A 13,469-nucleotide genomic window follows, 5' to 3' on the forward strand; every position below is an offset into this window, starting at 1 on the left:
ATATGAGTTCTCTTACTCAACCATTCGAGCGCTTGTCGTTTATTCTAAAATATATCAACAATACACAAACCTATTTTCATAATCACTCAAATGAAAAAGAAAGTGGTCTAGAGTCTTATATTTCCTTTTCCGAATATTAGGATACGAGTTGTCTTACTCGACTATCCGAGTATTCATCATCCGTTCAAAAACACCTTAACTATCATCAAATTCCTTTTACAATTAAGGATGAAAAAGGAGATGGTCTAGAGCCTTCGATTCCTCTCCCCGACTATTAGGATACGAGTTGTTTTACTCGACTATCCGAGTAACCGTCATCCAACAAAATATCTCAACACATCAAATCTATCTTTCCTCGCCCCCGTGCGATCGAAACCAATCAAACAAAACATCAAACATATTAATTCAACTTGTCACCCCCGTGTGACCAAAATTCTTTTTAGAAAGAACACTGTTTAATCCTTTCTAATGCGCACAACAAACTAGTGCTTAAGCCTCCGCCGAGAGTAGACAAACCGACTTTTAGCCTTTAGAACACGACCTAAACAGTTGTTCGCTAAAAGACACCAACCAACCGTAGTTCCCCGAACTACGAATGCTCTGATTTCCTTATTGCATTATAAGGATACGTAGGCACGAGATTGCGAGATCTTGGTGAGCACACTAATAAAAAACCTCCCTTTTTCCCCCTTCTGAAGTTTCCATTCATCTCTATTTTCAGTCCTTTATTCACTCGAAGAAAACAAACAACATAAATTAACATTCAAATTGCAAATTAAACTAAAAGGTTCCCGTTGAGTACAACGGACGTGAGGGGTGCTAATACCTTCCCCTTGCGTAATCATCTCCTGAACCCGAATATGGTTGCGACGACCATCATTCTATTTTCTAAAGGTTTTATCGATATTTTCCTATTCCTTCATTGGAATAAATAAAGTTCGGTGGCGACTCTGTTCGAACTATTTTCCGCGACCATCGCAAGGAATCATATTTTTTGAGATAGAACAGATGGCGACTCTGCTGGGGACTTATTTGCTCCAAGAAAGAGAGAGTCAAGCCTAACTTAGTTCAGTTTCTGTATTGAGTGTTAACCTTGTTTGTTTGTTATCTTTATTCTGTTATTATTATTCTGTTGTGGTTATTGTGTTGTGGTTGATTGATTATGTCTTATTTGGGGATCTCTGATGATTGACACTTTGTGAGATATACTCTCTACCCGAGTCTGAGAAAAACCATAAGATTAAGTTGGTGGTTGTGTAGTGGACGCCCACAAGGAGTCTTCCTTGTTGGGACGATACGAAGACCCCGCTTAGAGTAGATTCTCTTGAGGTATTATTGTCCGACGAGTCTTCTTCACGATGATAGTATTTTTCAAGTTGGATCAATGACTCTAGGGACCTTTTAACCCACTCTATCAGGCGGTTATGTAGTATTAACCTACGAAGTTTCAGACTTGTTGGGTTAATACGGAAGCCCCAATCAGATGAGATCACTTGGACGTATTACTATCTTACAGTAATATTTCCAACCTCGATCTATGACTCTGAGAACCTTGTTAGAACCCTGGACTCGAGAGTTGTGTAGTAGAATCCCCATGGAGCCTTCCTTGTTGGGATAATACGAAGACCTCACCTAGACGAGATCTTCTTGAGGATATTATTGTCCGACGAGTCTCGTTACCTCTTGTGGCGATTCAAACCTTTGGTGCAGATTTCTGATAATGATCAAAACCTTTGATACAGATCCACGGGGCGATCACGAACGTTGAACGATGACAACGTCTCTACTCAGTCCACACGAACGGATTCCTTCAATCGCAGTGCTAGCTGTTATGAATGAAGGCTTTGAGTGAGAGAGAGATACGAAATTCCAACTCTTCAGTTGTGTTTTCTGTCTCAGTTTATTAGAATGCTTCTACCCAAGGGATTCTATTTATAGAACCACTTGTGTGGGCTTCAAGTCAAAAAGGCCACTTAAGTGCATTTTGGCCCATATCTCATAAAATGCCAAAATCACTTAAGTATTTGGTACCTTACCATATTTCGTATTCTACTTAAGTACACCGTACCTTACGATGTTCCTTAATTATTCTATCTCTCATCAATCCGTCCTTTGTGTGTGACCCTAATAAATATAAATTAATAAATTTAAAATAAGTTAAAAAAGATTTTAAAAAATTTAAAAAATAATTAAAAACATATTAAAAAAAATTAAAAAAAAGCAATTTTTTTTTAAAAAAAAAAACATTAGGAGTAGGCGCCACTCCTAGTGGCGACTTGTCCTCCAACTAAAGGGTAGGCGCCATCTAGGGTGACGCCCATGTGCCTTTAGGGCAAAAAAGTGTCCATTTTTGTAATTTTTTTAAAATTATGGTTATTTTTGAATTTTTAAAAAAAAATATGATTATTTAAAAAAAATCTTCGAATTTTGCTTTGCTTTTCCTATTTTTTTATACATGATAAAAAAAACACACGTTTTGGGGGATTTAGGCACAAGAGGATAACGAAGCTGATATTTTGACATAGCATGCTGATTTGCATTGCATCACTCCAGCGAAGGATGCAGTTCCGTTCGTCTCTCGTAACTCTTGAACCTTCTACTGCTTGACCAATATACTAACACCCAAGATGGTAGTTATTGCCTTTGAATTCAACAGCAACTTCACCGCTTCTTCTTCTTTCCACTATGCTGCCAATTCCTTCTCTTCCAGACCCTTTTTCGTCTCCCATGCTCCAAAACTCAATTTTAGTCCAGTCATGGTTTCAATGAAGTATGCTTCTAATTCTGACCATCTTCTTCACAAGGAATTGGAATTTAAACCATCCTTTGATGAATATTTGAAGGCTATGGAATCTGCCAAAACTGTTAGGGTTAGCGAGACACCAAAAAAGGTATATGAAGGAAATCATGTTAGAAATTTTAAAAGAGTTGGAACCAAAATTTATAAGAAAGACGATGAAGGCTCTTCCAAAAGTTACGGTAATGGTAATGCTAGAGGAAAACCTATTAAAGAGTTTAGGGATGAATATGGCGGGAAAGAGAGGAACCAGCACCAGAGTCGTAGTTTAGAGCCAAAATTTGATGACAGCAGTGTGATTAAGAGTCAAGTGAAAATTAGAAGTGGAGGGATAAGCAACAACATAATTAGGTCTAATTTGAGTGGCGGACGGGGAGTCGCTTATGATTTAAATTCTTCAAAGATGTCAGAACAAGAGTTTGTTCACAGTAGAAAGGGTAAAATCCTTGGTGGTGATAATTTTGTAGATAGAAAAAAAGCTATGGATAGAGGTCCTGGTAAAAGATATGGTGAAATTCAGAGTTTGACCAATAGAAATGGACGATCTAATGGAAATATCAAGCGTTTTCATAATAGGGGTTATGATTCTGATAACTTGGAGGTGGACCGAGCAGCATTTAAGAATCTTGAGGACCCAAACAATGTTATCACTAAGGCACACTTTTCGCATAAAGAAATGGAAGAGAGAATTCAGAAGCTAGCCAAACAGTATGTACTTTATTCCTTCTTTCATTGTTTTGTGAACAATTTTTATTAAAATGTCACCTTAGGGAACAATTGAAGCAATCTACAAATGATGCTTAGTGTCTGTCTCATTACTTGATCTGAGGTCTATGATTGCTTGGCTTCGTACTCATTTTCTGTTTTTTATGTAAATTTATTCTTCTAGAAGCTTCTTCACATTGCACTTTATTGGCTTGGTCTTCCATATAAATTGTACTATTATAGTTGAACCGGTTAGGCCTTTGCCTAAGCGCTACTTATTTTGAAGTTCATTTTGCATTAAATGTGACTTGTAAGATGGTGATATGTGGATTTATAATCCTTAGAGTTCACTTCTTACATATAGCATCTGTCTTTGGATAATTCTCAATCTGGTTCAGACTTGTTATTTGTGAACCTTTCATTTTCTACTATTATACTATTCATGAGAGCTTTGTGATAAAGCGTTATTTGTCTCTGCATCTGTGAGACTGTTAGCACTTAATTAAAGCGGTGAGAAAAAGAATGCAAAAGAAGTTGTATATTTCATACGGGAAGGACACCCTACCCAACTTTTGATGTGCTCATCAAAATTTATGAAGCAAAATAATGGTTCAATTAATGCATCTTGATTGCCTCATGAATATTTACTTCTTAACAGTATTCGTAGTAAAGTTGGGTTCCACTGCCTTTTTTTTCCAATATCTGCGTGTTTCTTCCTTCTTGTTAAATTCCTTCTTCAACATTAGTAAAGCTGAATAGATATTACAGATATCTTCTTGGCAGCCGCTGTTTCACATGGGGAATTTATTATTTCTTTTCTTTCCGCCCTAATTTTACAATCCAATTATTCTCAATGTGATTTTATAAATTTTTTTCATTACTACTTTATTCATGGTGAAGTGTTCCTTTCTTGTCTTGTTGACCATTACTCAAACAGGCTGAACGGTGTAGATATCAATTTACCTGAATGGATGTTTTCTAAGATGATCAGAAGTGCAAAGCTCAAATTTAGCGACTATTCTATACGAAGGCTTATCACAATCTTAGGAAATCTCGGAAACTGGCAGCGAGTGATACAAGTCATTGAATGGCTTCAAACGCGTGAGCGTTTCCAGTCCCATAAGCCGAGGTACTTGAGTAGCCTGTTGTAGTCTTAGTATGACTGCCATCTGATTGGCAAATCAATAGGCACCTATATATACTTATATGAATAAATATGCTCTAAAGTAATTTTAATCAACTCTATTGTCGAACTATGTATAACTATCCAGTTTATCTTCCATGCCAAGTTATAGATTTAAAAAACTAGACACGTCTGGTCAAAAGGTGGAGTTCTTTTTATTTGAAAACCATATTATACTTTGATTTTGACATATATTGGAGTAGAAAACTACATTTGATTGATATGAAGTTTTGTATGTATATTATCAATGTAGTACCTATAATGTTGTTATTCAGTGGTGTGTAAGATTGATTTTTCAGAAAACCTAATGGAACCTTTTAACATCTAAAGTCTTATTGCTTGCTAATGAATGGACTTTTTCCCTTTTTTGTTTTGTTTTGTTTGAAGTAGTCGTTAATATGCTACTTTCTGACATTAGGCATGTATACGATGCTGCACTTGACGCACTTGGGAAGTTGAGGAGACCTGTGGAAGCACTAAATGTATTTCATGCAATGCAGGCAATGCTTTTATCAGTGCAACATGCTCAATTTTAGTAAAATATATGTTAAATAACTTGACGTAGGAATGCAGATAACTTGACTAACACTTTCCTTCTCTTCCAGCAACAAATGTCCACATATCCTGACTTAGTGGCTTATCATAGTATTGCTGTTACTCTTGGGCAAGCTGGACACATGAAGCAGCTCTTTGATGTGATTGATATTATGCGATCTCCACCAAAGAAAAAGTTCAATAAAGGGATATTTGAGAACTGGGACCTAAGGCTGGAACCCGATATCATAGTTTATAATGCAGTAAGTTGTTAGAATGGAACTTGGTTTTAGATGTTTCAAGAGATAGTTGTTCCATACCATGCCTTTGGAATTGGAGGCCACTTCTAGATTGAAATGGATTGGTTTGGGGTCAGACATTTCAGCTTTCTGAATGTGTGGGTTAAAGTCCAAGAATAGATATTCTAACAGGAAAAACCATTTTCATGCAGCTAATCCTTGATTGGTCTCAAAATTAATAGTTTTTTATGATCAATTAAAATACTTTCTCTTTATCCATCATTTGCTTGTTACATCAAATTTGTTTTTTCTTCTTCTTTTTATCCTTTGAATTGCCCTGGAAGGTTTGGATGATCCACCATCATCCTGTTTTCCTGAGTGACTTTTGGCATCCAAAGTTGCTTAAAAGGCATCATGCTTCTATATTTTTATTTTTATTTTATTTTATTTATTTATTTATTTATAAATCTTATCTATGCTATTAAGGGCAGGGTCTCCCATACCCTTAATTGGTTGAATAATTACTTTCCTTCTCAGTTTCAGGTTCTATTTGAAAAAATGTGTTTTTTTTCTTGTAAAAAGTACCTTTCGTAGTTGCTCAGTTTCACAATTAAGGCATGAATTTGTATTTTATATATCAATTGCATTTGCAGGTCCTTAATGCATGCGTTAACGGTAAACAGTGGGAAGGAGCATTTTGGGTATTACAGCAGTTAAAGAAGCAGAACATACAACCTTCTGCTGCAACATACGGCCTAGTTATGGAGGTAGTAGTTGCCTCTAGTGTTTGTATGATTTTTTGTTACATTTGTATATTTTGAATGAGTCCTGATATATACAACAACGACCAAGCCTTATCCCACTAAGTGGGGTCGGCTACATGGATCAACTTTCGCCATAATATTCTATTCAGGACCATGCTTCTATCTATGTTCTATCCAGTCCTGATATATAGCAAACTATTTTAGTCAGTCTAAGGATTAAAGTGGGCTGTTTTACTTTTATTATTGTACTTTTTAAGTTTAAGAACATAAGGATTCTGTTATAAATTGTGAGTACAAAGAGTAGGAGACAATACTTTCAAAAACAGCAGATCACAGAGCAAAGAAGAGAAAATAATAAGCAGCTAAACTAGTCAATTAACTCTAAGGAGTTACTTAACTGAAAAATAGTTATTCAAATTTTGCTTTAAGAAAAAAGGAAAAAAATGGAGAGAATAGTACAGCCCATTATATTAGACATATTTACAAGATTTAGGACAATGTTCCTACTCTGGTTGAGTCGAATCATATTACAATTGGGAAACTCTGATTCCATGGAAGAACAGGAAAACTACAAATGCAGTTGCATCTATGAATGAATGTTGAATTGCACATAATTTACAAATTTTTGTAATACTTGAACAGGTGATGTTTTCATGTGGCAAGTACAACTTGGTTCATGAATTTTTTAAAAAACTAAAGAAATCTTCTATTCCTAATCCATTGACGTATAGAGGTATTCTCATTTATTTTCACATACATGTGAATCACCTAATGACATCACGAAATTGTTATCTTGATCTTCTCCTGTTATGTGCAGTTCTTGTGAATACATTTTGGAAAGAGGGAAAAATTGATGAGGCTATGTCGTCTGTCAATGAAATGGAAAGACGTGGAATCGTTGGTTCTGCTTCTCTTTATTATGATCTAGCTAGATGCCTCTGTGCAGCCGGAAGAAGTCAAGAGGCACTGATGCAGGTGGTTTTGTTGTTAATATTTTTTCTCAGTTGCTTTTCTGAAAGAGTGGGGGAAGGAACGGATAGATATATTAACGCAAATGTCATTTTCATTCAACGTTGTTAGTTCATTAATAGGTTGATGATATATAATTAAAATTGCAACAAGGCCTAGTAACACAACACCTACCTAAAAGTCGGAGCTTAAAGAATCTTAAAATATGAAAGAACATCCAAAAGGTGAAATAGCAGTACTATGACATTAGAACCTGTTTACTTTGTGAAAACACTTCCTATTTTTATTTTTTATTTTTTATTTTTTTATATGTTAGTTTACTTGTTAATAAAGAGAAAATAGAATCTTGTAGTGATTTATTTCCGGGAAACAATGAAAAAAGTCAAAAGATCTATTTTCGTTATGTTCTTAAAATAAAGCATCCCTGGCTTGTATTTTATCTTCTGTCCATCACAATGATTCACTTTTAAGAGTCTCATTTTTATCAGGAAGTTAACACATTCTAGAAAATGAAAACAAAAAGTAATTTCACAAAGTCAACAGGGCCCTTGAGCAATTCAAATTAAATACTTGATCCTTTCCACTTTTTATTGAAATGACCTTGATTTTTCAGAGTAAACTCTTTAAGTTGGTCCCTACAAGTTACACGTGTCAGCACATCGGTGCTAAAAAGTTCTTGATCTAATTTAGGGTGTAGATCCTGGCTATATTTTTTGGATGACTTGTATATTTTTCTCAAGCCATATAGTTTAAATTCTCTTTAATGCAAAGCAGGAATGACCCTATTTCCCAAACACCCCCTTACCCCTAACAGTACATAACTCCCTCACATATGAATGCGTCAGCCATATGTTATCTTGCAGAGGTAATGCCGAACAAACAGAACAGATGCTACCGGATAATGCAATAGTTGCTGTTCCACTGTCACACCATCCACATACCCATGCAACACCAAGTAACTAAAATGTTATTGCACGTCCTTGAATTGATCTGTGAAAATGTTTGAGCAAGGAGCTGTTCAGATTAAATAAGAAAACAAAAGAGAAAAGCTTAGGAGTTAAGACTTTTTGGAAGAATTGCATCTGAGTCTGATTGATAGAGGTTTAATTTCATGGAATTTTATACCTACAAGACTGGACGAGATAAGATTAAAAAGGATAATACTAGAGAGATTGTTGGGAGTAGTATATATCTGTGTAACTTCCGTAATTATTCCACTTTATATCAACTACTGTACTCCAAACAACACGAATATCAGTGTTACTGCCTCAGTATAAGTGTTTCAGGGGAGTGTGATGTATCTGATTATAACTTCAGTTGACATAAGTTAATTGGACCAATGTTATTGTTCGTTAAAAAGAAGTGTTGTGATCATTATAAAAAATAAGTTCATTCTAGTGTACTAGGGTATTTGTAGAACTTAAAAGGCTTGCCACTAATAAAATTGCTCATCCTTTGACAGATAGACAAGATATGTAAAGTTGCAAGTAAACCCCTGGTAGTGACCTACACTGGCTTGATGCAAGCAAGTCTAGACTCTGGAAATATTCAAGATGGAGCTTACATTTTCGAGAAAATGAAGGAAAATTGTGCTCCAAATTTGGTGACTTACAACATAATGCTTAAGGCTTATGTTAAACATGGGATGTTTCAAGAAGCTAAAGAGTTATTTGAGCGAATGTTGGAAAACACAAATTATCTCAGTAATAAAGATGATTACAAAATGCGAGTGATACCAGATATATACACATTCAATACTATGTTAGATGCATGTGCTGCAGAGAAAAGATGGGATTGTTTTGACTATGTTTACCAGAGGATGTTGTACCATGGTTATCACTTCAATCCAAAACGGCATCTTCGTATGATACTGAAGGCTTCAAGAGCTGGAAAGGTGACCTTTCTATTGCTTTTTCTCCATATTCATTGATTTTATGAATGATCCTTTTATGATATGCTGAGAATCTTACTTTGGGCATATGTTAGTTTGGGATTTATACTTAATATGGCAAGAGTAAATATCAATAAAATATTGTTTAAGCATATAGAGGATGAAAACAAAAATGGACTCTGGCATTTTCTTGCTATACACTTCAATTTTTTTGCCTGTCAATGTTAATTTGAATGAGGTTTTTAGACAGAAGAAATGATTATAAAAATATAAACAAGATGTTTTGAGTTACTCTATTTTATGATATCCAAATTTACATACATGTGTAGTTTGTGCTGCTTCCTTGTATCAGTATGGATATGTCATGTTTGATTCATCGTCGCGTTATACATCTCTGTATGTAATGATTGACATATTATCCTCGTATCTGGTGTAAGTACACTTTTGACTTGAATTGTTTCACTATGCTGTTATAAAATCTTAGCTATTACTTTATCCTTCTTGATAGAGACTAACTAAATAATAGATGTCAAACTTTATCAGGAAATTTGAGATCATTTCACTGACAAGTGGAACCTTACTTTGTTTTCAGGAAGAGCCATTAGAGATAACATGGAAGCACTTGGCTGCTACAGATAGAGTTCCACCAGTTTCTCTAATCAAGGAGAGGTTTTGTACAAAGCTCGAGAAGGATGATTATGTTGTTGCTCTTAAATGCATCACCAATAACACACCAAAAGACATGCAACCATTTTCGAAGTTGTCATGGTTGAATCTATTGAAAGAAAATTCTCAACGCTTTCATAAGGATACACTTGTTAGACTAATGAATGCAGCTAGCAATGTAATTTCCAACAATAGCGTGCCTAATCCAGCGCTTGTGTGCTTAATTCAATCATGCAAAGAATTATGTTTTGACACTCATCACAATGTAGCTTACATGGATTCAGCAAGCAATGTATTTGCATTAGAAAACAAACGGGGAGTAACCAACACTAGGTGAACATTTGTATCCTAAATTTTGTAATATAAAACCCATCTATAAATCTAATGAAAGCTTTTTTATCAAATGCATCCCATGCAAGTTTGCTAATGCCACTTCTCTTGGTAGTGAGCTAGTATTACTACACTCACAAAAAGCAGGGTCTAGGTTAGTAATATTTATTTCCATATTTAAAATTTGAAGAAATACCTATTATCCAAACTTCTACGCATCACTAGAGGTTGCACTTCCCAGTGGTGAAGAGCTAATTTTTAGAAATTCGAAATTGCTTTTTAAAATTTCAAAAATATATTTTTCAGACTTAAGTAATGCACATCAAAACACATTTGGAAAATTCTTTATTTTCTCAAAAATTAATCGGAAAGTATATTTCGGAATTTAAAATCTGTTTTTGCCTAATTCTGAAAATACTAGTTTTAATTAAACCGAGTTCTAGAAACAAACAGGAGTTGTGTGCCAACTAGTGAATCATAGCAGTTAATAAAGGATAAGATGAGCAAACTTTAAGGATCTAGAAGCTTCAATATTTAGGATTTTAAATGCTAGTGTGTGTTAATCATCTTCTACTGCCGATAGTGTTGTGGGTGTGTATAATATAGTTATAGGTCATAGGCAGACTCGTTAAATATCTAAATTTTTAGTAGGATTTGATTCTACATCTCAATGAATTTTCTTCTTTTACCCTGTTAGAAAAGAAAGCATTAACCTTTAAACTCATGTTTCTTTTAAATGTCGTTTTGAAAGATCTGGCATTTGGGATAAAACTAAGTAAAACAAAACTGAATTAAAATTTAGTTAGAAAGTATATTTTTGGACACATCCACCTATTTTGTTAAAAAATAATTGAGAAATATATTTCTGATTAATTTTTAATAAATTGAGGATAATTCACTTACAAAATACCAAAATATGTATATATTTTAAGTGTTTTAAGAGCATTATTGATTTTACATCAAGTTGTGAGAACATCACTAGAAGTGTAACAAACAATCTAGTCACCACTTCCATATCCATATTTTAGTTATAAGCAGAATTTTTTTGTGGTCCTTTATAGTTTTTATTTTACAATTTAGTCACAGTTAGGTCATTTATCTTTTAAAATGTGTACAAAATTCTTAATTTTCCATTAAAAGTATTGATGTTTATGTTACAAACCAAAATCTTTCATTTTTTTTCCAAGAAAAAGTATTGATGTTTATCTTACAAACTAAAACCTTTTATTTTAAATTAAAAATATTGAAGTTTATTTAACAAAGCAAAATACTATATCGATTCAAATATGGTTGGAATAATTTGGCCCATATCCACTGTATATCCTTAAAAAATATTCACAACATTAAAAATTTCGTAAAATGGATTCGGACTTGTGCACAGATAAATATCCATTGAAATAAACGGGTGTGTGCGAGTCCAGACAACTTAATACTCAATCCATCTCATACCCGCACAATATATATTTATATATTATTATTTATATTAATATATAAAAATGCATATCTATCAATTTTTTTAAAAATATTATTATAAAGTATCACATATTTTAATATAAATGATTGTTTATTTTATAATTCAATAATAAAATTTGAATTTTTTTAAATGTTGTTAAAAAAATGTTAAAATATTTGATATTTCATGATTGATCGATTTATTTTGACTATAAGTGCGGGTAACGAATATGTATGGATATTTAGATACCCACGAGATACGGGAACGAGTATAGCCATTGACACCCATGCGGATATGGGTTTGGGTACGAGAATTTTTAAAATTTCGAATATGGGAACAAATATTATAATACTCTGCCAAAACCCTATCCATTATCATCCTTAAATATAGCTAAACAATACTCAATTTTTGTCGTTACATATAATGCCGGTAGCTACTCATTAAACTCTAATCATATTCTTTAATTTTATCATCCGCCATGTTGCAATAAAAAGTTTATCATTTTTTTAAAGGTAAAAAGTAAGGATGTAAAGAAGAAAACCTATTAAAGCATCTTAATATATATATATATATATATATATATATATATATATATATATATATATATATATATATATATATATATGCTTTAATAAGTTTTCTTCTATGTATCCTTACTTCTTACCTTTAAAAAGTGATAAACTTTTTATTGCAACACGAAAGATGATAAAATTAAATATGATTAGAGTTTAATGAGTACGAACCGACATTATAAAATAATTTCACATTTTCATTTGATAGAAATTCATCATCTAATTATATCATACCATTAACTTAAAAATTATAGTATGAAGTGGTGGGATAAATGATAATGATTGGTTGATAATATAAAATTATTTTACTCTATAAGTGATGAGTAAATATGGTAGTATCTTATTTATCTCGTTATAAACTAAAAGGAAATATCTTTGAAATTTGTAAATGATACAAGTTAAATATATCTTGAAAATTTGGTTGTTAGTGAAATGTCAAGGAGTTCTTCTTATAGATTCGACGCAGTTTAAGTAGTCTAAGTAGTTTGGTTATTGGTGAATCTTTTTTTTTTTCTTTATCTTTTTTATTTTTATCATGTTTATTTTTTAACCTACTTTTTCTTTTATCTATTCTTCATAAATGTTTTTAAATAAAATTTTATCTTATTTAAAGTTTTAATCTTTTATATATACAAATCACCCCTTTATTATGTTTAGAATTATTTGTTCAATAGATTATGGCCGTGATTATAGTCATCCATAGTTTACAAGTGATAATGATGTTACCCGCATCAATGTAGATAATAAGAGGGAGTTTCAAACTTCTCATTTCTAGTGAATGGCTTACAAGAGTTAAGATATGACACAAAGAATGACATGTCTTGGACAAAACTTTCGATTGTTCACATCTAATAGTTACCATTATGCACTTAGGCCTTCTCTCATAATGTGGCCGAGTTACATTTATCCCTCGGCCTGGATATAACACGACCACATTCCTTTTGGCCACAATATCTAGCTCTAATTTTTTAAATGTGCCACATAATACGCCAACACAAGATTCGCTAGAAAATGTTCGACAACATGTAGATGACAATAACCAAGAGATAGTGATGTGATGATTTCTTTGATATAGAAAAAGAACATGACTTTGGCATATCAAATGGATAAAATGAACTAATTTCCAAACGTTGGTGTTCTTAGACACAGTGAAGTTTAAAATTGCGATTAAAATACATAACGAAAAACAAAAATTCCTCTTAAGTCGTTTTTTAAGAATGAGCAAAATCAGTGATAATGGTTATCTCTTGTGGTGATTAACAATTGATGTTGAATTGAGAATGATCACAAGTGTTGAACGAACAACATTGATAGGCCGTAAGTGCATGATTTTATCGGTTTAATATAAAAGATTGTCAAATCTCAT

General features: G+C 33.1%; 1 protein-coding gene across 1 annotated transcript; it reads left to right on the forward strand.

The window, feature by feature from the left end:
• The first annotated feature begins 2,457 nt into the window (after positions 1-2,457).
• LOC127101049 (pentatricopeptide repeat-containing protein At1g30610, chloroplastic) lies at positions 2,458-10,152 on the forward strand. Its single transcript, XM_051038360.1, has 9 exons — positions 2,458-3,505; positions 4,440-4,631; positions 5,104-5,185; positions 5,291-5,482; positions 6,112-6,225; positions 6,865-6,955; positions 7,040-7,197; positions 8,654-9,085; positions 9,675-10,152. Exons 1-9 carry the CDS (start codon positions 2,628-2,630, stop codon positions 10,083-10,085), a joined length of 2,550 nt encoding a protein of 849 aa, XP_050894317.1. The 5' UTR covers positions 2,458-2,627; the 3' UTR covers positions 10,086-10,152.
• Positions 10,153-13,469: the final 3,317 nt, after the last annotated feature.

This window comes from Lathyrus oleraceus, chromosome 7, assembly GCF_024323335.1.
Source record: "Lathyrus oleraceus cultivar Zhongwan6 chromosome 7, CAAS_Psat_ZW6_1.0, whole genome shotgun sequence".
In the NCBI taxonomy this organism is placed as follows: domain Eukaryota; kingdom Viridiplantae; phylum Streptophyta; class Magnoliopsida; order Fabales; family Fabaceae; genus Lathyrus; species Lathyrus oleraceus.